Genomic DNA, 27500 nt, shown 5'->3' with positions numbered 1-27500 from the left:
ACACTACTAAATTAGTTAACAATCTTACAATAAATTGAACAATAATAATAATCATTATTGTTATTATTAAAGAATAATAATGAAAAGTTATAAGAGAAAACCCACACTACAAGTCTACACATTCCAAAAGCTTTTCCCATTTCTTGGTATGTTCAGTTAGTTTGGAATATAGCTTTAATCTTGGTCTAATAAACTCGTAAAATCGGATGCACGCTGTTTAACTTACATCTATAAATACCGGTATACAATTTTGCTCCCATCGATTTGAAGCTGGGGAACCTTCGCCAGACATTTATTTTGAGGTGTGGGAAGAAGACCTTGCTTTCTGCTTTTAAAAGCAGTGTAAAGCAATTTGGATAAGACCATTAACAAGACTACCTGAGAGTTTTCCATCTTTAATATAAATTGTGTCAACGACGTGTGAGGTAGGGAAGATGTTGTGCACTTTGTCTAATGATCTGCCTCCATTCACGAAGGATTGCATCAACAATACCCATAAATTTAAAACGCTCTAATCGAAGAAGATTTGCTGCATGCATTTAACACACTTGCACCCTTTAGAAAGACCGACTGTAATAATTCCCTTTAGAATAGAAATGTTTTTCGAAGGTCGATAGCTTTTGAACAGTTACGTGTTTATTATTCCCAATAACTTGATGCACGTCGTCTCAGTACGTACTTACAGGGGACCAGGCTACTGTTTTCTTCACCTACAAATCTTTTTAATAACATCACCCTCTGAGGAAGGATGATTGATTGAATGTCTTGCATCCTAAGTCCACCATCTTCGGTCTCTTCGATGTTGATGATGAGAGCGGAACGCTTGATTTTATCATTACCTTTCCAAATGAAACGATAAATCGAACTGTTGACCTGTTTAATCAAATCTTCTGAAACTGCAATCAATGCCACTTTACTGAAAAATTTCGGTAGAATAAAGGATTTAACAATCTGAATTTCGATGAATTCTTCCTAGTAGTGTAAGCCCTCTCCACTTGGAACCACGTATTCAATATACATGTATCTTTGAACGACTTAAGAACTAAGTCGAAGGTGGCTCTCCTCCTTGATGCTGTGTGATAATCAAATGCAATTCCGAGGATTTTGATTGATTTTCATATTTTATGAAATTACTTAGTTGGATCCAGGTGATGTCTGCCAATGGCAAAGATCTCCGTTTTATCATCATTAACTCGAAGGGTTGAGAATTTATAAAAAAAAAACTGCAGAGTTGCCAATAAACATGATCGATATGATGCAATATCTCTGAGAAAGCAAGTCATATCGTTAGCAAAAAGTGTTAGTTTGATTTCTTCCTCATTGAATTCCCTTGTTATCCTGAATTCTGCAAGCACTGAGCACTTCAATGGCCAATATAAATAACAAAGGTGACAAGGGATCGTCCTCCCTAACGCCACAACGAATATCAAACAAACCATTATTTAAGACACAACTTGATACGTAAAGGTAGAAGGTTTTGATCATAAATTGTGTTCCGAAGTTGAATTTTTCCAAGATTTTAAGAATGATTCAAAGAGTCGAATGCTTCACAAAATCAACTGCTAAGAGAATACCAGAAGTATCCGTAAATGTAGCAAATTCAAGTACATCTTCACTTGTTCGAACTCAGTCGAGTATTGATCTTCCCTTGATAAATCCATTTTGATTAGAATGAATAAGCTCAGGCAAGCCAAGATAAAACTCCACAGTTAATGCATCATTCCCTGGTGTTTTGTTTTTTCTCAAAGGATTTCAACGCTTCGAAATATTTGTTTGTTGTAATTTTCTTCTCCAAATATTCGTGCTGGTCGCCTGTCAACATGTTAATATTTACATTCGTAAGGAATTCAACGATCGGCACGCCACCCTGTTCACAATTAAGAATCTTTATCATAGAGATTGGCATAAAAGCTATGAATCTCTGTCATTATTTGTTTCGGATCCGTTATGCATTCTTCATTGACCCCCACAAACTTCATAATAAACTTTCTTTCTTTTTGGAATTTTCTAAGTTCAAAAAGTATTTAATACTTTTCTCTCCATATTCGTACCAATTTGCTCTCGAGCGAATTATTGCTCCTTGCGCTATATAGACATATTGTCTACCTTATTCGGTTTGTAAACTTTCCAGATCATTTAAGTTTTCTTGAGTAGGCTGTTCATCACATTTTGCTGTGCACTCTTTGATTTTTTGTTCTAAATCTGATAATTTCTCCCTTCCCTTTTCCATCTTCCAGCCAATCACTGTATTTCTCAGTCATTAAAGAGATATTCATCATCTTCTAAAAGACTGGAATTAAATTTCCAAAAGGAAGGACCCCGTCCCGTTTCCTCAGTTCCGTTTATATGCATTGTAATAGCGGAGTGATCCGTTCTTATTGCAGGAATAATATCTACATCTACTGCTTATTAGGCAAAAGTTCAAACGGCGCTGTATTGTAGGGTTTTTTTGTCTGCATGTAAAGCGTTTAGTGTATGGATTTCTCATTCTCCAAATATCAGTCAGATCATAAGATGAACACAAATCTTCATTTTTTTTACAGGATTCTCTTACCTGAGTTTGCCTCCAGTTCCATCCAACTCAGCATCGAGAATAACATTAAAATCGCCTTCAATAATAACTTCACAATCATCCTTTACTTCTAATTTATCAAGCTGTTTTTTGAATCGCCTCGAAGAAGATACATTGATCTTTGGTCGTATTTGGGGAATAAATATTGACAAAAACAAACCGATATCCCTGAAGAACATGCACCTTTCAAAATAATAAATCTCCCTTGTTCATCTTCTTGGCGTTCTTCAATATAACAATCGAATTTCTCTTTAACAAGAATCATAACCCCCCTACTGTGCTCCGAACGATGACTGAAGGAAATGTCGCCCCTCAACTGTGACTTCCAAAACTTTTCCATGTCTGGAGTGCTGTAAGTTTCCTGTAAAAAGATAATGTCGGATTTTTCTTTCGTTAACCAGTGCCTTTCTCTTGTCAAAAGAGCGAATCCCCCGAACATTTAGGGATAAAATTCTAAAATTTTGATTTCGTTTCGTGAAGAGTCATTTCAGTGAAGAGAATGGAACAGTAAATATGACATGAGGCATCTTCATACGTGAAGCTCACGCCATGAGTGCACTGCATTTCCCTCACACAAGAACAATATACAATTTGCCCGCTGAAGTCCGAAAAAGAAAACAAAAGGTATATATAAAACAAAACTACGACACACAATTACACAGTTAATTAAGTACCCAGCAAAAGCTGTTAAATTTAGAGCTGCTGAGACAAAGGTTCTTGCAGTTCTCATAACACGTAGTAACAATGCAAACAAAGACCCCAGTTCTTGGAAGAAAACTTGTGCAAAATTGGTAAAGAAACTGTTTTATACATTGCCTGGAAGTTTAGATTTTACGTTTTTATATTTGAACTCCGTCAATAAACAACTTATCAGGTTCCGCCCTACTAAAATAGACGGCCTTACCCTCTTCATTTGCCTTCTTAAAACGTTGCATCTTCTTCTTCTTTCTACGCTCTAGAATTTCTTTTGGAAGGTCTGGTGAAATTTCAAAGTTTTTGTCTTTCAATTTCTTCGCCTTTGACATGACCTCCTCACGATCAGGGTATCTTAAAAACGTGCAATTATCTATCGAGCCTTTCCAACGGGGGAAGTCTGCTTTCCATCTCGGTGCACCCTGTGAAATTCTGAATTATCGGCATCTTCCATACGGAGCTCTGTTTTTAAAAAATTAACCAAAACCTCCCTCGTGTCTTCGTCTACATCCTTTTATTCTTTAATTCCGAACAAACAAAGATTCTCGCGCCGCTGATAAACTTCCATATACAGTTTCTCGTCTCTGAGAAGGTGAACTTGACTCTGCATTTCTTGAAATTTCTTCTTGAACGGCTCTCTTTCAGCATTATCGAAGTTCAATCCGTCTTCAAGTTCAGTTAATCTTCGTTCCTGTCTCCTTCTTAAATACCTCGAAACATTCGACCTTATCCTAAAGGCTCTTTACTTTCTCGTCCACTGATTGAATTTGATCTTCTAATTTTTGTAGCTGTTCTAACACTTGATCTAGTTTTGACAATACCGTCTCCGCCATGTTCAGTAAAGTAAGCAGCTCATCCGACTCGCTAATTTGCTCAGAATTTGTGAATGATACGTTATGTTTTATCCTTTGTCATCGGGCGGGAAGCTTTAATCCCGTCAGTTTCTCTGTTGGTCAAACAGAACTCACACACAGTTCACAAAGGGTAGGGCACTGGGTTCATGGTGTTGTGGTCTTTCTCGCAGAGAAATTGTCTCCATGCAAAAAGAACTGTTTTTGGTGTATGAGGCTATGAAACAGCCATAACTCAAGGGGGCTTTCCTGGCTGCTAGATCATGTAGATATAGAAGGAAAGTTAAACTTAAGAAAAAAAAATAGGGTAGGATAAGAATTTTATTAAAGTGTCTAGTCTTTTAGCGCTGGTGCACTAATTGAGGTCACTGTAAACTGAAATCAACTTGTCAAGTAATTTTAACTCAAATCAAACCAAGTTCATCTTTTTTTTTAGTGTCAAGATTGGATTTGATGAAGTTAAAATTTGTAAATTTTAATAGTCCCATAGAAATACATCAAACATGAATTGTGAACCTAAACAAGTTTTATCCTGCAGGAAAATATTGCTATTGCGCTAGGAGATGCGAAGTATGGATTTGCCAATCAAAAGAGTGGAATCTTTAAAGGGCGTGAGGTAAAATTTAATTAATGAAATGGATGGAGGAGTTAATAACTAGGATAGCACTAAGCCATTAAATTAAATTATTTTTTGTTTATTGTTGTTGTTCCTCTTACATAGTCAGAATTAAAAATGAAACTCTGGGTTTGTACCATTGTAATGCGTCGTACTTTCGACCAGAGTGCACTGCAACCAGAATGCACTGCATTTTTACTATTTTAAACTGAGATATGTTTTTCATATATTCAGCATATCCTTTTGACACAACCCAGTGTGCCACTAAGTTGTTAATGAGCAATTCCAGAGTCATTTTGAATAGTTTGTCTTTCAGGGAGGCAAACAGAAGATATTCAAAAGTTACATACTCGATGACATCACCCATTGCCTCAAATCTTCCGAGTTTTGCCTTGTAAACTTGAACTGTTTGTTATATTGGCCACACATACATAAACCACAATATCGGCAACAATTTCCTATCTTTAATTATTGGTATAGTTACAAAAGCCAGTTTAGGTGTATAATTAATGCCTAGACTACTCCCCAAATATGTATGCCTATTAAACTGTTGGCTGTGGTCCAGAATTATTGTTGACACAAATATTACAAGATTATGGGTAGACAGCTGCCTAGCTGGGCTCAGTGTTTCAAAAGCTGATTAACATTAATCCGCTGCGGCTTTTAATTAACCACCCAGAATGAAATGAAGAATGAAATGTTTTTTTTTTTGTATACTGGAGCTAAAACCATCATTGAATGTGAATACTCTGTTTGCACCAAGCTGTTCTATTCCATGGAGCCAGAGGAACTCGCATAAGAGGCGTGGAAGTTTAGGGGTGTAAATTTCGGATTTTGGTCTCACGTAGGGTGTTCTGGGCAAAACGCCATCATATGGAGCCATGAAGGTCGTTTAGGGTTGCACACGAAGAAATACAAAAATATGTATTTAATATGCTTTAATTATGGTTTGTCTAAAATCACTCTCAGGGGAATGCTATCTAATGATATTCAAGCATTCTTTTAACAGTTTTGACACAACAAATTTTTGCTCTTGATAATGATGCTGGATACATCAAAACATCGATTATCTTTACTCTTAATAATATCTTCAGGATAGTAATTTATGTAGATAGCACCCTGCATCTTTACTGGTATCATTCAATGCAAAACAAATTTAGTATTTACAATTAATTTAATTAACAAATTAAATTAAGTAAGAGCTACCTACAAAAATCATGAGGGCTAAAGGAGCCAGGCAGCCGATCATTTCTTCTTATCTGTCGCTTCATTAATTAAAATTAACGACAACGGAAGCCCAGGGGGTGCAGGTGTTAATTTTATTTGCCAACTGTGATTTAGTGAGACTTAAGGCTTGGAGGTGAAAGATAAGGGAGCTTACCCAACGACAACGGCGACGGCAACGAGATCGTCACAAATTTGCATATTTAGTGGGCAAAAACAATACCTTTGCACGCCCTGCACGTGTTTTTTTCACTTTTGTCCATTTCTTTGCGTCGTCAGCAAAACTACAACGTGAAATAGCCAAATTTGAGGTTTTATGAACAACGTTAGCATTTGAGGATAAATTTTCATTTTCTCCCTTAAATTAAGCGCCGTTCCTACCAATGTCATTTTTGAGGAACTACCACACCCCTGTCATATTGAAAAGGTTGAAATAGACACGAAGCGATTTAAATAAAGCGAATTTATATTTTGAGGTGACATTCTCGTTGCCGTCGCCGTTGTCGTTGCTTAAACTAGGGACCTTAAGATCTACGACGGCGACTTCAACGAAAACGTCACCTCGAAATATCACTTTGCTTTATGATAATTCTTTCGCGGTTATTCTGTCTCGTTCACGTTACAATTTGGGCGAAGTATCCTAAAAATAAATTGGTACAAGCAGTTACAAAGTGAAAACAGAGAATGAAAGATTCTCTGTTGCATGCTCATGTTGTCGTCAAAACCTCAAATTTGGTAATTTCACGTTGTCCTTACTAGGGGTGTAACGATTAATCGAATTCTCGATTAATCGCGATTATGACCGTTCGGTTCGATTCACGATTATTTGATTCCACGTTTCGATTTTGGTTCGATTTTTGCATACCTTTCCAAAAGTGCCCTCAGTGAGTCATTATACTGTAAACTTAGAATCCAGATCTCAATAAGATGTGCGTTTTTCATTGACAATCGATCAAAGACGCTAACTTGCAGTTCTTGCGCCATGTTGCTTGGTAAAAATGTTGCCCCTCTACCACCCCTTGAGAATTTCCAATAAGGCCAACCATGTGCGTGTTCATTGTCACGTTCTCAAACATGACGACGAATGACCAAGCGATTGTGAATCCGCCTGCTTCTTTTCGATCCGCAGTGTAGAAATATTATGGTTTTCCGACTGAAGACGGAACAACAGACAAGTCTAAAACTATCTGCAAAATTTGCTTCGCAACTTTCAAGTATTGTGCCGGTCCGACCTCAAGCATGAGCGCACACTTAAAAAGTCAACACAGCATTGATGAAAAGTCAGAAGTGTTGCAGTCAAAGACGGCAAAAACTTCGCCGGGTACCAAAGACAGTACTGAAACTGGACAGTCAAAAATTCAGGATGTTCTGGAGAATAAGTTACCGCGGTCGGGCAACAGAGCAACGGCAATAACGAAGTCTATTGGAGTTTTCATGCAAAGGACATTGAGAGTTTAGGGTTGCATGTTGTTTACATTGTGTATCATCTTGCAAGAATTAAAAATTGTTAATATTTTGCATAATCGAATCGAAATAATCGAAACCGAAAGGCAATAATCGAAATCGAATCGACTCGAAAGGAACATGAATCGTTACACCCCTAGTCCTTACGCAGAGTACCGCAAGAATTCGTCCTAAAATCCGTGCTGCACGTGCAGCACGATTATTTATGCTCTTTTAACCAATCATATCATTGTTTTGCGGTGTTGTTGTTGCCGTCGCCGTCGTAAAATCTTAAGCTCCCCACTCCCTATAAATGAGGGGTACCGGAGGCAAAGGGGAATAGCAAAAAATGACAGGGCAAAGCCGTAAGGTAATAGGAGCTGGTTGCAAAAGAAACGGGGGAATATGAGGGAATTTAGGTGAAAATTACTTAGGGGTAGTCTACAGGGAACTGGGATTTGGGGGACTAGAAGGTTCTGACCCCCTTCTTGTCACATCATTGTTCTACCAAAATAGGCTGAACTCCACGAGATTGCAGAAATACATGACCCTGAGTCCATGACCTTGGCTGAAAGACGAAAATTCAGAAAGGAAGCCGAAGATGTAAAGTTTGATGAAGAGTATTATTTGTAAGAAAGACTACACTGTGAATTTTGTGTTAATGAAATTTGTACGTTGGTTGAGCATCGTGCTGTCATACGGGAGGTCGTGGGTTCGAACCGCGGCCGGATCAACACTCAGGATCTTAAAATAACTGAGGAGAAAGTGCTGGCTTTGTAATTTCATCTGCAATTGGTTAGACTTTCAAGTCTTCTCCAATAAAGACGAAAAACGGTAGGCCCCGTCTCACAAATATCTTCCATGTCCGTAAGTTCCCTATGGGACATTAAAGAACCCACACACGCATTCGAGAAGAGTAGGAGATGAAGTCCCCCGTGTTGTGGCTGTCCTGTGGCTCCAGCAGAAGTGGCCGGCATGGCGGTGATGTGTCTAAAAAGACTTGTGATATATGTAAACTAGTCAAAATTGTTCGTTATTGCGCAAAAAAATATGTAAATTCCCATATGTTTCGAGGCTGCTGCTGCTGCTGCCTTATTTATTTCCAAACTTTGCGCAACACAGTTTTCTTCTTGTTTCACATTGTGATATATGTGGCCACCTCAGCAGAAACAGCCACAAGTCAGCCACAAGTCAGCCATAAGTCAGTGCATTATGGTGGCGCACAATCAAGTGTCGTGACTTTTCTAAAGTCTGAGGGCGGAGTTTTTTATGCATCTTTTTCCTTTTTGGATTTGCTACGTGTTCATCATTACATTTTGCCTTTGCTTGTTTGGTTTTTGCAGGGCTGACTTCTTTAACGAGGAGCAAATTCAGCCTCTGTTGAATTACAAACCTCCATGGAGTGAAATCGTTTTACAGGAAGGAAAGAGTGTTTCAATAAAGGTAGACTGATTTCTTTCATGAAGCTTTAAGTGCTACTGCAGTATGATTAAAAAAAAATCACACCACTTCCTTTTTTTTCTTCAGATGATAAAAATGTGTTTGCTCAACTCCTGACTGGTAAAATTTTGAGTTTCTAGTCCAAGTTTTGGATTTCACGGTCCGCCTTTACCCACGTTCTAAACTGACTGATTGGACCCCAGAGGGTTGGATCTAGGGAAAAATGACGTCATTTGCATTTCAGCGGGTAAAATTAATGCAGCTGATTATATATGCAGGACACGAGTTTAAAAGTCTGAAAGCGCGAAATTCCCGTGCTGCATATTAATTCAACCACGTACACACGAATTTCTTAAAACCTAGTCTGACGTCACTTTCTCCTCGATCCAGCTCTCGCAAGACTTTAAGTTAGTGATTGCAGATCATTATGTCCCAGTTAAAATAAGATGTGTTTTTTAAATCGAGGCTTAAAACTTGGGTCACGTAGTGTTTAGTTAACTTAGTTTTGAAATCCAAAGGGAAAAAACTGATTTATTGGTCATACAGTGCAGTAGCACTTTAAAGGCCCGTCTTCAAGTGACAGGCATTGCGTGCCGTAAAAATCCCACCAAAGCTGAAATTCTCCAATCAGATTGCCACGATAAGCAATGCGTACAGAAAAAAAATAGGCACGCGTTGCGTACGTGTGGTAGTGCATTAACATGACACAGTGCTTTATTCCATAACTGTTAACTGAGCTGCGCTTTGTTTTCAAGGAGATTCAAGTTGTCCTTGCGTAATATGTAGCTCCAATAGTGCGCAATAGTGCGCAATATTGCTTTGGTATCGTAAATCATTATTGTGCTATGGTAGATGTCTCAGGTAAATAGCCCCTGAGAACTCATGCACATGTAGATACTAGTAAAATACTAAACTCAGAAACATTGATGAAAATAGAAGGGAATCGAAATATTGGCTTCGACGCAGACATAAAGTTTGCTTCAACTTCTTTTTCACAGCAAGTTTATGCGTGTACTCTGCGCGTCTGACAGCTTTCCACGACAAACGTTCACTGAAGTTATCCCTTGTCCGGCGGGGTTAGTATCTGGACGGGCGACCTTTAAATATACGACTGGCTATCAGAAATCGATGTCACTTTCGATTTTGCGATTTATTTGTGCCGCCAAAAGTACAATAGAAAAATTGAACGTACCAGAAACCTCCCAAAATGTTTTTCGCTGATGGTAACTGTTTACATTCGCGGCACAAAATTTATTTTGTTTCATGTCGCAAATTTTGTTGCCGATGGCAATTTTCTTAATTCTCAATCGACACTTCCTAAAAATTTCCGTCAAATCTCCCTAAAAAGTGTGTATCAATATTTGCTTTTCATAAAGCATGCAAGCAAAATCTGTACCTTGCTTGATTCGCATTTTCGAGCGTTAAAATAGAATTTTCGGTGCTATGTTTCACCGGCCGCCTGTGATCAAGTTAATACCTCTGTGTGTTATTACCAACTCAAGAAACAAAGAACACACCTGTGACTAAATGACGGCAAGACACCGGGTTTTTGTTTTTGTTAGTTTGTTTTTTTTTTTCTTTCAAGAGTTATAAAGTTCGACAAGAAATGTTCGAATTCAACACAAAGATCACAATCGTCTAACTCTCGAGGTTGACCATTGTTTCTGCAAAGTCAAAAATTCACTCTCCTAGACGAGGTTTTTTATTATCAGGTAATTCCATCGTTTTGGAAATAGAAGCTGCTTTGTTATTCATCTGCCTCACAAATTCCTGCCGATTTTGGGGCTCATCTGTTGAAATTCTTCCAACAGACCTGTTTATTTTCGTGATTCATGCACGCGCTGCGGGCCTATTTGCCACCACGGAATTTCACTCACTCACTCACTCACTCACTCACTCACTCACTCACTCACTCACTCTTACAACCCGGTGACATAATGTGTAGTGCACTACCACAACAAACGGTCGAAACGTCTTTCAGTTGAAGGTGGGCCTTGAAAGTAATAAGAACATTGTAATTCTTCCACATGAAATATCTTGGCTACCAAGAAATACCTTCAGCCAGTCACAATAGACACTGAGCATCAAAGCAATCAAATAAACCAATCAGCGCGTTTAGCGCGGGAAACGACTGCGAGCAAGTCACGTGGCCTTCGTTTTGTTTTTGATTGGTTGAGACAACGTGGACGGGTTTTTTTTTATCAATAAGCCACTTCGGAAAACACCAGTCCCTTGGGACTTACAATGATTCCAAGAGAAAACAAAAACAGTGTTTATAAAAACTTTTGGGGGACAGGCAAAGAGTATTTTCCGAAGTGGCTTATTACAGGGCATCCTGAAGGAGAATGAAAGCTCTTATGAAAATACTATTCGAAATATGGGGCAAATTCCCAGTTTGCTCTCATCAAGTATCTATGACCATTCTGGTTTAATCTAACCCAAAATAATTGTTTTGATTACAGAAAAAGGACGATTCGAGCAGACCCAATGAATCGAAAGGTAAAACAGTTAAATGGTGATTTTTCCCCTAGAGATGCGAATATTCACTACTTGCACAATCCCATGATACACCTGTATTACCCCCCATGACTTTTGCATAACCATTGTTTGCAATTTCTCCTTGGACATGAAAATGTCCCAAGAGAAGTCGAAAACAATGCCTATGCAGATTTTTGGGGAGTAAAAGAGGTGTATTATGGGATTTGTGCAAGTAGTGAATAGTTGGAAAATATATTTCACTTCTCCTAACAGAGGTCGAGACAAAAAATCGAAAAAAAAAACTGCCTTATGGCGTTTTAAACCTTGCAGTATAGAAGACTATTGTCAATACGCCTTTTTCAATATATTAAAATTCAGCTTGAAGAAGAGGTCTAGAGGACAAAGACAAAGGAAAGTGGATGATTTGCAAGTATTTTTCACATTCATTCCAACGTGTCTCTGTTGTTTTTGTCCTCACTGCCTCACTATCAAGCTGAATATTTGATATTTCGAAAATAGCCTATAGTGTTGTGGGTCGGCGGTAAAGCAACCGAGCTGATGATCAGTTGGTCTGTCTAGAAGTCTTCAATTTTTTTTCGAGAATATCGATATTGTCACTCTAAAAATTCAACATTTCATTTAATAACCGGGCTTGAAACTTACGCTTTCAAAAAAACTAGCTTGTACAATAATGTGCAAAAAGGATATTAATCAAGTCTTTTGTTTCCCAAACCGCTTTTTTTGTTTCCTAAGTTCACTTTACAGATGCAGAGAAAGATCAGCTTCGACGACTCCCAAATAGAGATTATATCCTTGAAAGCAAGTAGAAAAATAAGCTTTGTTGCTATCGTGGACCGATTAGGCATAAAAGGGTTTCCAATCGATTGATGAAAAAACAAAAAGCAGAGAGATTGCTTTAACCAATCAGAGGAGACGCAAGCGATCTACTGTAGTAAACCAGTCATAACGCAAATCGTTACGCGCGATCAACTGGCAGTGGCTTCTGATTGGCTAAAAATGTAGCGCAAGCACAGGTGCGATATCTTTGAGCCAATCAACAAGCGTAATTAGGAAGCCGTGTTTCACACATTGACACCTTATACGGTAGTGCTGATGATGCTTCTGAGATAGAAGCGAAAGCTCCTGAGCTTGTTTTAATTTGCGTGTTTCGCTAAAAGGGAAAGGAATTCCTCTCTACTTTCTACACTTTTGAAAATTGCTGTGATTCTGGTTGCCTTATGATCGCAATTCCAAGCGAATTGCGATCTTTGCAGTAGCATTGGCCACTTTATAAACTTGTTTTATCCCTAACCAAGCTTAAACCTCTTAGACAAGGAAGAGGAGTTGTCGCTTTACCTAGGTCTCGTGGACATTATTTACGCCTACGCCTACAACCACCGAACCACAGAAGGGGAAAATACGGTAAGAAATTGTTGTATTTTACAAACAAAGCTCCGCAGTTGAACAGTTCGGTTGCTTTGCGGAAAGCTATCGTAACTGCGAAATTCCCGTGATAGTGCTCTTATAGCAATACACCTTATTCCAAAATGGCCGCCATTTTAGTATCCTTTTGTTGCCATTCAAATTGGCCCTTACGGCCTCGTTCAAGGTTAAATATTGTTTTGAATTTTACGTTTGAAAGCGAGGCCATAAGGGCCAATTTGCATGGAAAGAAAAGATAACTAGAAGGGCGGTCATTTTGGAATAAGGTGTATAGACCATTTTACAGTTTTACAGTGTAAGCGAGGCTGCCGAGTGGCCTTATTTTGATACAAACGTTTGAGCTTTCCTAATGTTAATGTTGCCAAATTGGAATTGCAACAACACAATCTACACGATAAAAGCAGTGAGGTCTGTATCAATACAAGGTCACTGTTGGCCTCGCAGTCATTCATAGGCTAGGTTACTGAGCAAACAGCTGTAAAGTGGCCTATGGTTTTAGATTTTTGATATAATTGTTACAGTGTAAAAATTGTGGTGGATAGATCTTGTAACTTCAAGGTTGAAAATCAGAATTTGAGAGTCGACTCGAGACGAAAGGAGGGATTTTCTCAGTTTTTCACAGGATAGGGTATTTTTTAGTCGAGAGTAGTTCAACCAATCACTTTCGTCGCTGACGTTTAAATGAACCAATCATATTGCAAGGGAAGAATGTGCAGCGTTTTCCAAAGCGCGGGAAAATGCAACCGAGCAAATCATGATTGGTCAGTTCGGGTTTTGTTCTTATCAGCTGTAAATGTGGCCCGAAATCTTACGCGAATCGTTAAGAACGGTAATGTGGGACACAGAAATCACCTGGTTACTTTCAAAAATTGAAAAATTTGGTTTCATCAAACGACTTGAAAAATGTTAAGTAACTTCGTGCACCGAAAGAAAGATTTGCGTGTTGGAAACTGCGCGAGGGCTATAATTGATCTTTTTATAGAATATTTTACACTTATGAACTATTTAGTACAAGGTGTGTGAAAGAGAGCGTTGTTTTATTTCCTGTTTTCCAGCGCGCACCGGTGGCTCAGTTGGTTGACCAGCGGGCCGCCGTGCGGAAGGTCGTGAGTTCGTGACTAACACTCAGGAACTCAACCTCGTTCCGAGGGTCTCTCTTCTATGCCTCCATTGCCGTTCGACAAAAACAATGGAGGCAGAGAAGAGCCTCGGAACGAGGTTATCAGGGACTCAGGAGAAAGTGCTGCCTTTGTAATAACATCCGCAAATGGTTAGACTTTCAAGTCTCCTCGGATAAGGACTGTAAACCGTTTGCCACGTCTCACAACCTTTCCTGTTAATCAACACTGTGGGACCTTAAAGAAACCACACACTGTTCGTGAAGAGTAGGGAGAGGACTCTCGGTGTTGTGGTCTGTCCTCCTTTCACCTACATGTGTGGGTTGGGTGGGTGGGTGGGTGGGTGGGTGAGATCAAATATGGACTGATCAAGAGTAGGGAGAAGACCCCCGGTGTTGTGGTCTGTCCTCCTTTTGAATACATGCGTGGGTTGGGTGGGTGGGTAAGATCAAATGTGGACTATTAGTGGCTGCCAGAGGCTCCTTTACAAGCTGACGTCCGATCTCAACCTAAGAGAAAGAATTGTAAACCGCCATAAGACTTTGTGATATGTACGGTTTATAAATCCGAAACCACTACCAATAAAATCGTAAACCGCGTATTAAAAGTCGTATCCGCCGCCGCAAGTTGACTTTGCGTTTTGTGGTCAAAGGTTTGGCCGGAAGTGAACAGGAAATCTTGTGTCTGGTTAGGACGCTTGCCTTGGGATCCCAACGTGATCTCTTCTCTAAATTAACGATTATCGTTAATTCGTAATTTGCTCTGAATTTGCTGTTATCGTTACTTTAGGACAATATGTCCCAGGACTTGTGGTAGCTGAGAAAATTAGGAAAACAAAATCGCATCCGTGGATTGGATTTGAACCTGGAGCTTCTACTCCATAGGAACCCCTTCTTTCTGCTTCACCACTGAAGATCAAGACACCGCACTCTAAAAAAGAAAAGATTTATTTTAGCCCTCCATTGACAATCGCTGCTGAAAAGCAATTAGGCCTAACCCAGATTAATAATTTAAGCCTAAGCTTTGATTTTAAAATATTTACCATTGACGTGAAGTTTGGTAACCTACCTTTTGCAGTGTTTAATATCGTTTGTTGCCGAGTGATAACACAGCGTTATCAAATAGTGTTTAAAATATTTTCCCTGAGCAGGTAGCGGTGCAGTGGTCAAGTGGTTAAGTGTCGGGTAAAAAATACACATTCCCAGGTTCGGGTCCTATGTCCGTAGGAGCGAGGATGGCACAGTCGGTTAGTGCGCGACCTTGGTGCAAGAGGTCCTGAGTTCGATTCCCGGATCTCACATCCTTGTTTCGACTTCTTTCCGTTCTGTGTAGCTTAAGTAGCTTTACATACCCGTAAAACGGAGCACTGCTGGAGAGGGGGGAGTAAAATGAGCGCACCGTCGACCTCAGGTTTGTCAGTTGAATTACTGTTACGAGTTATCGACGTTAAATATGGTTTTTTACTTTCCTTTACTTTATTGGCGTGGGTTTTTTGTTAAACAATATATGACCAATTCCCATGATCCATATCAAGCTTTCAGTCTTCTAGATTAACGATAATAGTAAATTCAGAGCAACTAACGAATTATCAGAATAGGTGGTTTTTATTTGACGTCATCGCCGCCATGTTGGTGCACAGAACAATAGAGAAAAAAGTCTTTTGGGAATTTTACTCTATTATTATGCGAAAGATGAGCCATAATTTGCTATTGTTTTGTGCTCCAACGTGTCCGTCTTATCACGTGGTTGAAAACCATCTTTTGTTAGTTCGCGGAAGAAAATGGGTTCGGGATCCGGGGATCCCGGGTTCAAGACCCGCTCAGACCACTCCTTGTTCCGGGTACAGTGTAGTCCCTGGTTCATCTTCTCGGCCGCACTTGTAAATAGTTTGCCTCCGGCCTTGAACTTGAGATTCTTAACAGTTGTTGTTGTTGTTGTTCTGGGCCCGGTTGTTCAAAAGCCGATGAACGCAAACCCCAGATTAAAAATTAACCAAGGAGTTTATTTCTCTACTCCCAAATGCTTTTCAACACTGATATTCGGCAAAACTTTACATTATGATAAGTTAATCTTGAAAAACAGAAATAAGGAAAAGAACCTTTCACCAAATAGTTGAAAACATAAAATAAAAGGTTACGCTAATCCTGGGTTAATTTAATTGGCTTTCGAACAACCGGGCCCTGTTCTGTAGTCTCATTGGCCCTGAAAGTCCCCGATGGGGAGTGGGCAGTTAAGTATGTAGTGTGTTGTATTGTATCATGCGGGCTGACGTTTCGAACGTGTCCCTTCCTCGGAGCCCTTCGTTAAGGCCCGGGAAAACCGCTTCAGCATTTGTTTCAGCATCTGTCCGATTTTGTTGAACGATGTTGACTGATTGGGTGAACGAACGGTTTCAAAACGTCATCATTTGATTCAACGAGCTTCACGAGAGGCCTGGTGTTCAGTCTGCTGCAGCCGTGGTTGTTACTATGGATACGTCATGGAGAGACCTATCAGTGCTCACGCTCCATACCCAACGTTAGGGAACTAGGGAGCTTACGAAACGACGACGCCGACGGCAACGACGACGCTACAAAACAATAGGTTTAGTGAGCAAAAACAATGGCTCTGCACGCTCTGCACGTGCGTTTTACGTTTTGGTACATAGTTTCGTAGTGATATGAATAACGCAGATTTGTATTTTTAAATGAAGTCCTCGTAGCCGTCGTCGTCCTCGTTTCGTAAGCTCCCTTCTTAAGCAACGACGACGGCGACGGCAACGAGAACATCATCTCGAAATATAAATTCGCGTTATTGCGATCACTTGGTGATTATTTCACCTTGTTTAATATGACAAGGGTGTGGTAGTTCCTAAAGAATGATACTGGCCGGAATGACTTTTAATTTAGGGGAGAAATGAAGATTCATCCTCAAATGCTGACTGACGTTCTTTAAAAAAACCTAAAATTTGGCTATTTCACGTTGTCGTTTTGCTGACGACGGCAAAGAAATGGACAAAAGTGAAAAACGCACGTTCAGGGCGTGCAAAGCTATTGTTTTTTCCCACTAAATATGCAAATTTGTGACGTTCTCGTTGCCGTCGCCGTTATCGTTGCTTAAGTTCATTAAACATTCAATGTTGAATGGTTGTCCAAGCAAAGGTTTAACCCTTTTAAACTCATTCACGGTTGAAAGGGAGGGTCGTGGATGCAAACAATTTCAACATCTCTGTTCAACAAAATCAAATGGATGTCCCAAGTCCATCGTTTTGACGAAGGGCTAACACTCGAAACTTGATGAGCTTACAAATCTTTCTTTCGGTGCTTGAGTTGCCTTAAATTAGTTTATTAACTCGTATGATAAAACTAAATTTTACGTGTTTCCATTGATGAAAAAACTAAAGTTTATTTTGGAACTAACGCCTTCATACTCTTGAAATCTGCCTCACTTTGTACCATCCTCTATGTATTTGTCAGGTGGAGTCTTCGTGGACGATAGCCAGAATTAGTTCAACCTTTTCGTGGTTCGAGGTATGATATATATGCAGAGCAGGGTCCATAAAAATAGGGCCGTTTATGCGAGAGTAAATAAGCCGCGGCTAACTCTGGCCGCGGCTTACTTAAGCCGCGAAAGGAACTATTTATACGAGTATAAACTCCCCGGCCAGGATAAGCCGCGGCTTGAGAAAGCCGTGAACGTAGATTTTGTACCATTTATACGAGGTGTTCGCGGCTTACGTAAGCCGCGGCCAGAGTTAGCCGCGGCTTATTTTCTCTCGTATAAACGGCCCTAATGAGACAGACAGAGTCGCTCGGCTTATGGTCCTGTTTCTCAAAAGCACCGAAAACCGTGACTTTTCGGGCCTGAGAAGCGATTCGTGAAACTAAAATCTGCGTATTATGAAATATGGATCTTTCAAGATGCTTTCAAGACCTTAGAAAACAAAGCAACTGCTAGGCTTCACGACTTAAGACATTTTCCTTTTGAAGATACAAAGCGTTTTATGTAACCGAATTCGAAATACGCCCGAAAAGTTTCGGGACTTTAAGAATTCTGCAAACTCGTCCAATAGGTGGTTTACTCGTTACGTGATCACCGCTTAAGCTACTTGGTTTGGTGGCTAAAATATAATGTGAATTCTATTGAAATTTGCCGACTCGCTTAACTTTAAGCGAGTTGGGAAAGGAAATGTTTTTATGGAATTTTCGGTTGTCACTCGCTAAGCGACATGAAAAGGCGAATATGAATAGTAGTAGATCTTAAAGTCCCTTATTTGTTGCAGACCGTAGCTGCTTGTCGGCCTTTCTTAAACTCACAATCAAATGAAGGCAGATCACATCAAATCAATTTTTTTAAATTAGATTTTTATTTATGAGAGGGGAAAACTTTAGTGCCCAGATATAACGCCTAGTCCGCATGGAATCGAACTGGGACACAGCTCAAACCCCAGCGTTGACGGTCTCGCCTTTTTTGCTTTTTCAGTCCTTCACAACTTTAAGCGATGTCTTGATATCCAGTGCTCATCGCTCGCTAGCTTACCCGCTTTACCGCCATTGGTCATTGGTTGACGCAGTTATAAAGGACACTAAGAAAATCTTTGCTCTTGGTACGTGAACGTATAGTTTTTTCCCTCTCGGGCATTGTTAGGTCGTATTTTATTGGGTTAACCATTTCTTCCGTGAACGGCGCCGCTTATTTTCCTTTCGTAAACGGTCGTTGCCATTTCTCAGAGCGGTCGTTGCCATTTGAAACGGTCGATGCCATTTTTAGCTCTGAATTACACTCATTAGGTCTAAGAACTCAAAAGGTTGCGGTTACTGGGAGTTGTGCCTCGCTGGTCATATGAGTTAAGGTTCTGTTTAGGGTGAGGGCTAAGAACCCGAGTTCGAGTCTTGAAATTTTCGGACTCTTTTTTTTCCTCTAGTTTTTCTTTTATAAATGTGTTTTTTTCTTTTTTGTCTTAATTTTTGTTAATATATTTCCTTAATTTGTTTCTTTTTATTTTCTTTGAAATGAAGTGTGTAGTCGACCGTTTCAAATGGCAACGACCGTTCTGAGAAATGGCAACGACTGTTTACGAAAGGGAAATTTGCAACGGCGCCGGTCGAAGCGGTTGAAATTGACAACACTTTTCCGTTTACGTGCACGTTACCGCGCACCGGTTAGCTCAGTTGGTTGAGCATCGGGCTGTCACGCGGGAGGTCGCGGGTTCGAACCCCGGTGGGATCAACACTCAGGATCTTAAAATAACTGAGGAGAAAAGTTAGACTTTCAAGTCTTCTCGGATAAGGACTATAAACCGTAGGCCCCGTCTCACAAATATCTACCATGTTCATAAGTTCCCTGTGGGTTAAAGAACCCACACACTGTTCGCGAAGAGTAGAGGATGCATGAAGTCTCCAGTGTTGTGGCTGTCCGGTTCTCTCCAGCAAAAGTTACCGGCTTGGCAGTGACTTATCTAAAAAGGCTTGTGCTGTATGAGGTCACCTAAGCAGAAACTGCCATAAGTCAAAACGGGTCTTTGCCGAGTTCTGCGACAATGTAGATGTAGATGATCGAAAAAAGTTTGAAACATGGGACTGACATAGACTTGTGGCGTCATGTTTGATTTCCCCCGGGAACGAATGGAAGCAAGGCTAAAGGAAGGACTGGATACCTGCTGAGTAACCGTGTCCTTCAACAAGGTTATGTCATAGCGCGCACGGCATATCACATAGCGAGAACTTGTGACACAACTTTTGATCGCAGTGATCGTGTAACAAGTCAGTTTAGTAAGCGCTTGCTTTCATCGCTCGAAAAAAACGTTTTCCCTACCTTATGTCGATTTACGTATAGTCGTCTTGAAATTATGAATCGCTATAAGGGAATCTTTGCTGGTGTCCCTGTTCGTAATTCGTCGAATTATTGCCTATAGGGCGTTTTCATGTGACGTCACGGCGGCCATGTTGGTGTTCCATAACAAAGAAATGGCGGCCATGATGGTGTACCAAACTAATCCTCCGGGAATTGAATTCTATTTTATCCAAATACTTTCTTTTGTTTCAGTAATCCAATATGGCTCCTAGTCACGTGAGTGCAACCCTCCATAGAAATGCACCGTATTTCAAACAAATTCTAAGAACCTATTTTACTAAGTCATCTCTTAAATTTAGGATCGTTTGGTTTCGATAATCAGCGAATTATCAGTCATCGAGAACCTAATAAAATATACTGCGGGATAAAAGCACTAGTAAGCCATACATTCTTTTTCAAAATTTAGAATTTTTAAAGCAACATTCCTCAAGAATTATGTGATATATCGCGCATAAATTGGCTGAGGGAACTTAAATTATGGGAGGGAGTTTCATTTTCCAATGCTGATGATTTCTTGACCAATCGATTCAATTTTAATGATGGACATTCGCCAACGAGGCAAAGCTTGTAATAAGTACAATGAACACCATATCATATGACTTCCACTTTTTTATGCGATTCATGTGTTCTTTTTCGAGTAGCGAACTGGGCCGGCGCATAACTGAAATGGGGGATACGACATATAGATTACTTCATGGTTAGTGAGTGCGTACGATTTTTATTCACGAGTTGTGAAGGATCGCGTAAACGAACGAGTGAGCGAAGCGAACGAGTGAGTTTAACGATCCTTCACAACGAGTGAGTAATAAAAATCGTACAAACGAGCCAATCATGAAGTAATTTGTTTATTATATAAGTACAGAGATCATAAAGTTAACGAGGTAAGTGTTAATGGTGAGGCTATCAAACCACCGATCGTGAACAAAAGCCCTAAACAAATAGCAAAATATTTTGGAAATAAAAGAAATCTTTACCTTCCATACCTCGCTTGAGCACTTTTAAAACTTTTTTAAGATCTTCTGATTAGTATTTTTGTGGAGAAAACTAAGCAATAAAAGATCAAAAACTTTGAAAACCATACACCAGTCGGCCGCCATGTTTACAAATCTGTGCACAGGCCACCCGCGCCAAAGTTCAACATCGTATTAGCCAATCAAAAGGCTGATACGACAATTTTTCACTAGTGGAAATAACGATATAGCCCATCAGAGCGTCGATACGTCGTTTTTCACTGGTGAAAAAAATCGTATGACCAATCAGCTGGCTTCTCTAGCGCAAAGAGACTATTTTTATCTCGATCCTTTTTGGAGTGTAAATCTCGGTATGTATATCATAAAGTAAGATATGTGTCAGGAGACACCCTTCATGGAAAAATCTTTCTTTAGCCTGTGAATAGAGCAGTTCGAGTTCGTACGCTTAAAAAAATAGGCACGCATTGCGTACCTGTGGTAGTGCATAACAAAGCGCTTTATTCCATATCGTTAACTGAGCTGCGTTTTGTCTTCCAGGAGATTCAAGACGTCTTTGCGTAATATGTAGCTCTAGTAGTACACGATATTGTTTTGATCCCGTATATCACTATACACACTTTCGTGCCATGGTAGATGTCTTAGGTAAATAACCCCCCTAGAAGACATGTGACTACTAGAAACATACTGAACCCAGAAAGGTTGAAGAAGATGAAAGGGAATCGAGAAACATTCGCTTGGAGACCAACGTGTTGATCATTTTCAAGTTCCCTCACGACTTCTTTTTCACCATAAGTTTAAACGTGCATTCTGAGCGACCTGTTTATTTTCGTGATTTATGCACGCGCTGCGGGCCTTTTAGCACCATGGACAGTTTTATAACCCGGTGACATAGTGTGTTGTACAGTGCTCTACCACAAAAGCATTCCTTTCTTTTGGTTTGAAGGTCGTCGGCAAATTCTGAAGTGTTTGCTGGAAATCCACGCCCTTTGCCGCGAAGAAGATCCTTGGTATCTTTTGAATGATCTCTATGTGACAGATTATTGTATCTGGATACAGAAAGCAAGGTAAAGGAAGAAGATTAATGGCGCGAAAACTAGAAAAATAAAACCACCTTGTTTAGCATAATAAACAGAACCACAGGAAAGTACTGCTCAGTAGCTTTCATTTGAATGGTCACACTTGAGAATTTTACCCACAGACTATAAAGTTAGAACCACCTTGTGCAACAAGATAAACAGCTCCACAGGAAAGTACTGCTCGGTAGCTTTCATTTGAATGGTCACACTTGAGGGTTTTACCCGCAGACGCAAACGTTAGAACCACTTTGTACAACATAATAAACAGCGCGACAGGAAATTACTGCTCAGTAGCTTTCATTTGAATGGTCACACTAGAGGATTTTACCCGCAGACGCAAAAGTTAGAACCACTTTGTACAACATAATAAACAGCGCCACAGGAAAGTACTGCTCAGTAGCTTTCATTTGAATGGTCACACTTAAGGATTTCACCCACAGACTCAAGAGTTACCACCAGCATCGTAGGAAAGTGCTGCTCAGTAGCTTTAATGTGAATGGTCATACTTTGGGAATTCGTGTGAAGACTCAAAAGTTAAAACCACTTTGTAATTCGTAACGCACATCGCCGCGTGACAGCACCACTCAGTAGCTTTAATTTGAATGGTCACGCAATCCACAGCTCAAAAAGGGGAACCACCTTGTACAGCAGAATACTGCTCAGTAGCACCTCAGGAGATTTCTCTCTAAGTACTACCTACTCAGTATCAGACTTTAAATTTGTCTCAAATCTTTAGACAGAGTGGGTCTAGTTCGCTCTTGATGCAAACGTTTGCATCTAAGTACGGTCAATCCTAGACATATCTAAACTTTTGAGGTCATTTCATAGTGCTTACTGTTGCATTTTTCTATTTCCTTTGAAACAGTCGCAACAAGCTCGCTTCATTGGCACATAGCCTTGAACAGGTATAGTTTTATTTCCTTTATTTTTTTTCGGGAACGGTTTAAAACTTAACCTGTATAGTTGACCGGGAAACTCTTGCAACCTCGTTCCCAGGCCCCCTTTTCTCTGACTCCATTGTCGTTGACGACAATGGAGGCAGAGAAGAGAGACCCTACTCTTGTACAAAAAGAAGAGCAAGGTGATGCAGGAGATCAGGAGACTTCAGAAGAGCAAAAAGGAAACGAAAATGCCACCAACAGTGATAATGAAGAAGACAGGGACATAGTTTTATTTCCATTATTTTTTTTTTCGGGAAGGGTTTAAAACTTAACCTGTATAGTTGACCGGGAAACTCTTGCAACCTCGTTCCCAGGATCCCTCTTCTCTGCCTCCGTTGAGAAGAAGAGAGACCCTGGGAACGAGGTTGAAACTCTAAAGCAATCAATGCCAATCCCTCTGAGAGGAACTTAGAATTGTGACACTTGTGTCTTTTAGATTGAAATACGGAAAAGCGAGCTGTCATGGCAGTTAGAGGAACTCGAATTGGCTGCTACTCTTGTACAAAAAGAAGAGCAAGGTGATGCAGGAGATCAGGAGGCTTCAGAACAGCAAAAAGAAAACGAAGATGTCACCAACAGTGATAATGAAGAAGACAGGGACAAAGATGATGTTGATGATGATGATGTTGACGATGACGATGATGAAGATAATGATGATGATGATGATGATGATGATGACAACGATGACGATGTTGAAGACGACATCGTCGACAACGATTACGACGACGATTACGGCGACGAAGACGACGACGACGAGGATACTGACGATGACCACAGCACTAGACACAAAACGGAAGCAAATGTAAAAACTGTTAACGCTGATAGCAATGGCGACATTTGTTGGACACTGCACAGCGTTGAGAGCCGCGAGTCAACAACGACTGAATTCGTTGAAGACCAAGTGAAGTTATGATAGTCTCATTAAATCTGTACAAGGGCCTTTAGATCACTTGTTTAAACTGGGACGTTTTCAAAACGATGCGTTTCAAAAAGCTTTATTTTTACAACCGTTTTCTAAAGTTTTTTATAAGTACACATTAATTTTTCAAACGAAAACGCATCAGTGTGCGAAAACGGCAGCGGCAGAGGTATCATCAAAAGATAAAATTGCGTCATTGTAATCGATTGTCGACTATTCAAACCTTCCTAACACGACAAAACTGTGCCAGTTTTCGGCAAGAATCACACTGGTATGAACCACGCTTTAAGTTGGTTGGTCTTCTCTAGCGACGCACGCGTCAACGTCGTTCCCAGGACTTTTTCTTTCTATTCTCGGTGAAAAAGCCCTGAGAAGTAGGATGCGCACGCATGAGTACAAGCAGCATACACTGCTGAATTTAATAACTTCTGGTTAGAGCGAGTTTCAATCGAGTGTCATAAAACCAAAACCAAAGTACTTACTTTGGCCAATCAAAAAGGACGGAGACAATCTAGTAAACCAATCGAAACTCGAACTGATTACACGTAGCCGACACAAAGCGCGGGAAAATGTGCACGCGCGAGCCACAATTGGTTTTGGTTTCCTTTGTGATTGGTTGAAAAAATGGCGCGAGAACTTTGAACCAATCACTGAGGGAAGTAGTGCAAAACCAAAGCAATTCGCTAATTACTTTCAACACTCAATTGAAAACCGCTCTAACTTGTGTCTTTTGTCTTAAAAATCGTTATTAATGAGAAAAACGTTAACTGAGATTTGGTGCTTGGTACTTGCGTCGCCAGTGAACTCAGCCCCGAAAGCATTGTTCTCACAGGTGAGGCAAGTGTTAGCATAACATACGTAGATTCATGCCCCGTCCACACGTATCCAGATATTTTTGAATCCACAACTTTTTCTTGGCGGAACAAAAAATGTTCACATCTTGACCTAACAGAGCATGCGCCATCTGGTGTGCGAGGTGATGACAAGAGAAGCCATAGCATTTCAGTTCCGCGGCCATGTTGAATATTTACACGGTAAAGACTGGATCTGAGTTTGTAATGTCATCGGATTCAAAATATTCGGATTCAACCGTCCACGCGATTCCAAATTCTTTGCGTATTCAAAACTTTGGTCAACACTAATTTCCATCCCTCAAACTGACATTGGACATTTCGTGAAAATTACACGACGCAATATCCCATGTTAATATTGACAGGCTTACCGCTCTAAAAAGAATGAAAACAGGCGGAATTACAGCTTTAGTTCAACAAGCTAAGGTTCTTCCATCTACGTTTATGACTGTACAGTCAACTGAAATGTCAACAATTCCTTGTAAAAAAAAAAAAACAGCATCTTTTTTTGGTATGGTAGGTATCGAAGAGCCAGCCCATTTGCGCATGCGCTGACGGAATGTTTAAGAAACGGTCCAGATAAGAACGATAGCAACAACGGCAACGAACATGTTGGAATTCAATTGGTATGCAAAAAGGTGATAACTTTTCTATTGTCTGTACTTACTTCTGATTGGCTTAAACAGCAAACGGTTAACAAAACTTCATAAAGCAGTATTATATTCATCCTAATCCTTACTTTCCAACCATCTTCCATCTTTCATCTGGTCTCAGTTTAAATGAATTCCACAGTAATCGTATGTGGGGAACATGTAAAATTGTAAACGTTTCTTGGCTTTTGTTTTCAACTCTTGTAATTGGTCAAAATCTTTTAACACAAAAAAACACCCTTTCAAAGTGGGCTGTAAATGAATTTTATTGCGTTAACTGCCTTCCTGTAGGTTTATGCATTCTCTGTGTAAAAATGATAACATTCCTATTTGGAGAAAGCCCCGTTGCCGCATAACAAAGGGAATTGCTATCCACCTTACACGGATCATTACTTAAACAAGAAAGAACAGAGAAGTACCTCCAGACGTGGCGCTGGAGCGTCGTACCAAACGAGTCATTCCGTGATTTCGGCCCGTGCGATCGCTTTTGGACGCAGTTGGCCCTTCGCTGCTTTCTGCTACCGACCTCGCCTCCCGGTACGGCATTGAGGGAGAGATATGTCGGACCCTAAACCATATGTGACAAATCCCACGCCTACTCACAGCTCCAGACCTTCCTTGTCATTACAATCTAACGTAACATTTTGATCGCCTAAATAGTCAAGGCAAAAGTCATTTTATCTCTCATATGGTAAGCACTGGAGTCGCGCAATACAAAGTGTACGCATGCGCCCTGCTAAAGGTAACATAGACACAGGCGTAAACTTTTTTATTCATCTCGAATTTCGGAGTAATGTAAGAGCTAATATCTTCCAGACATTACATTTACAGCTAAAACACATAGGCCCATACGGATAAATAACTAGATATGAAATATTTAAAGAAACAGTCATTTTTAAAAAAGCAGCTATGAAAAATGCGGCCAGGATTCTCATTTTAAGACCTGTTAACTCAGTCATCACGGATAAAATAGGGTAGCGCATTCAATAACTTAGCTGATACTGAAGTAAGAAAGAGAAATATTAAAGACCATAACTGGTTGTTCTAGCTTTATTGAGGAACAGAATGTAATTTCCGCGAACATCATGAGAAGAAGATCGGAGAGAAAACTTGGTTGTTTTTCATGTGCAGTAGCAGGCAAATCTTTTAAACAAAAAACAAACAGATTTTTATACTATGAATATGAAGAAATTTTGAATGCGCTTATTGCATAGAGATCATATAGAATTTGCCTTTCGTAATCTGCAAATGAAGATCTTAGTATTCTCTCATTTACAATATACCGTTCTTTTGACAAGAACAACTGACAAAAGGCCAGTTTTTGTTGCAGAATAACAGCAAAAAAAGGACTACTTTGTCGAAAACTTTCTATGACGAAAATTTGTTCACAAACCAAAAGTCTACAGTAACAGCAAACACCAGGGCTACTCCTTAGTATCTGCAGGCTAGAAATGTTCTTCGTTCTACCCTCTTTCTCTGGTCGTGCTTCAACCATATGCATGTGATGAGGGCCAGTCTGGTGCTTCTCAAGTTGCCTCGTTTATGCCAAAAAGAATTTTAGGTAATTCTGCCATTCCATGACCCCCGGTTGTCGTTTTTATAACTGTCGGGCCACCCAATACTACCATCAAAATACAGCATCGATTGAAGCTTTTAGCTTTCAAAACACTTCCAAATTGTATCGGTTAAGTCCCTGAATTCGAGCACAGAAAGGCCGAAGAGACAACTTCACCCGTGATGGATAATAACCAAAAATCAGCCGTTTTTTCAAGTGTCTGTAACAACAGGTAATTGCTTAAATTCTCCAGTAAGTGCGAAGAGGTGCGTTTAAACTGCAGGAAATTAGTTTGCATGTCTTGCACACGAGTGTAAACACGGTGTGGTCTTTCCACACTAGCAAGGTTTCTGTTGCGATGATCTTCCGGTTTCCAGTTTTTCACTTGTGTGAACGCGCCAGCCTGACGTTGAAACGGAAAACTCCGGCTTGCCGTGTCACGTTTCACGTAAAATGGCGCAAAGCGAGCGCGGATTCCGTGACCCACGGCAACTTGGAATGGACTCTGTTAATCTCGAGCATTTAGTTCCCACAAAATAAAAACAAAAACTCGAAGCCTTTTTAAACATTGCTTGTAGAAAAAAGACGAATACATAAAATAAAAATCTTTACCTGTCAAATTTTGCGAGTTTCGATGAAGTAGTTTTGTGAGTCAACGAGAGTTTATGGAGAAAATTGCGGTAAGGAGACAGTTATGAACGATCTAACCACGAAACCTAATTTTTCCTTGTTTGATTTAACGGAAAATGATTTGGGGGTTCTTTTAATTCCACAAACAACTTGTTACGTAGAAGAAAAACGCCAAAGCTTGAACATGCGCAAAACCG

At 40.0% G+C, this 27500-nt stretch overlaps 1 protein-coding gene and 1 pseudogene across 1 annotated transcript in view; one reads left to right on the top strand and one right to left on the bottom strand.

The window, feature by feature from the left end:
* The window catches only part of LOC138011733 (protein SHQ1 homolog), a 52520-nt gene extending 28697 nt beyond the window's left edge, over positions 1 to 23823 (top strand). Inside the window, exons 7-17 of the mRNA XM_068858879.1 lie at positions 4655 to 4732; positions 7916 to 8028; positions 8743 to 8842; positions 11302 to 11338; positions 12071 to 12125; positions 12640 to 12739; positions 17334 to 17387; positions 18340 to 18463; positions 21625 to 21745; positions 22623 to 22662; positions 23135 to 23823. Coding sequence (XP_068714980.1) covers positions 4655 to 4732; positions 7916 to 8028; positions 8743 to 8842; positions 11302 to 11338; positions 12071 to 12125; positions 12640 to 12739; positions 17334 to 17387; positions 18340 to 18463; positions 21625 to 21745; positions 22623 to 22662; positions 23135 to 23611 — 1299 coding nt within the window. The 3' untranslated portion in view covers positions 23612 to 23823. The remainder of the gene's footprint in view (positions 1 to 4654; positions 4733 to 7915; positions 8029 to 8742; positions 8843 to 11301; positions 11339 to 12070; positions 12126 to 12639; positions 12740 to 17333; positions 17388 to 18339; positions 18464 to 21624; positions 21746 to 22622; positions 22663 to 23134) is intronic.
* LOC138010065 (serine/threonine-protein kinase D-like) overlaps positions 1 to 27500 on the bottom strand; it is a 129785-nt pseudogene that overhangs the window by 27812 nt on the left and 74473 nt on the right.

The sequence above is a fragment of the Montipora foliosa genome, chromosome 7, assembly GCF_036669935.1.
Source record: "Montipora foliosa isolate CH-2021 chromosome 7, ASM3666993v2, whole genome shotgun sequence".
NCBI classification, from domain to species: domain Eukaryota; kingdom Metazoa; phylum Cnidaria; class Anthozoa; order Scleractinia; family Acroporidae; genus Montipora; species Montipora foliosa.
This window is presented reverse-complemented; position numbering and strand designations above follow the sequence as displayed.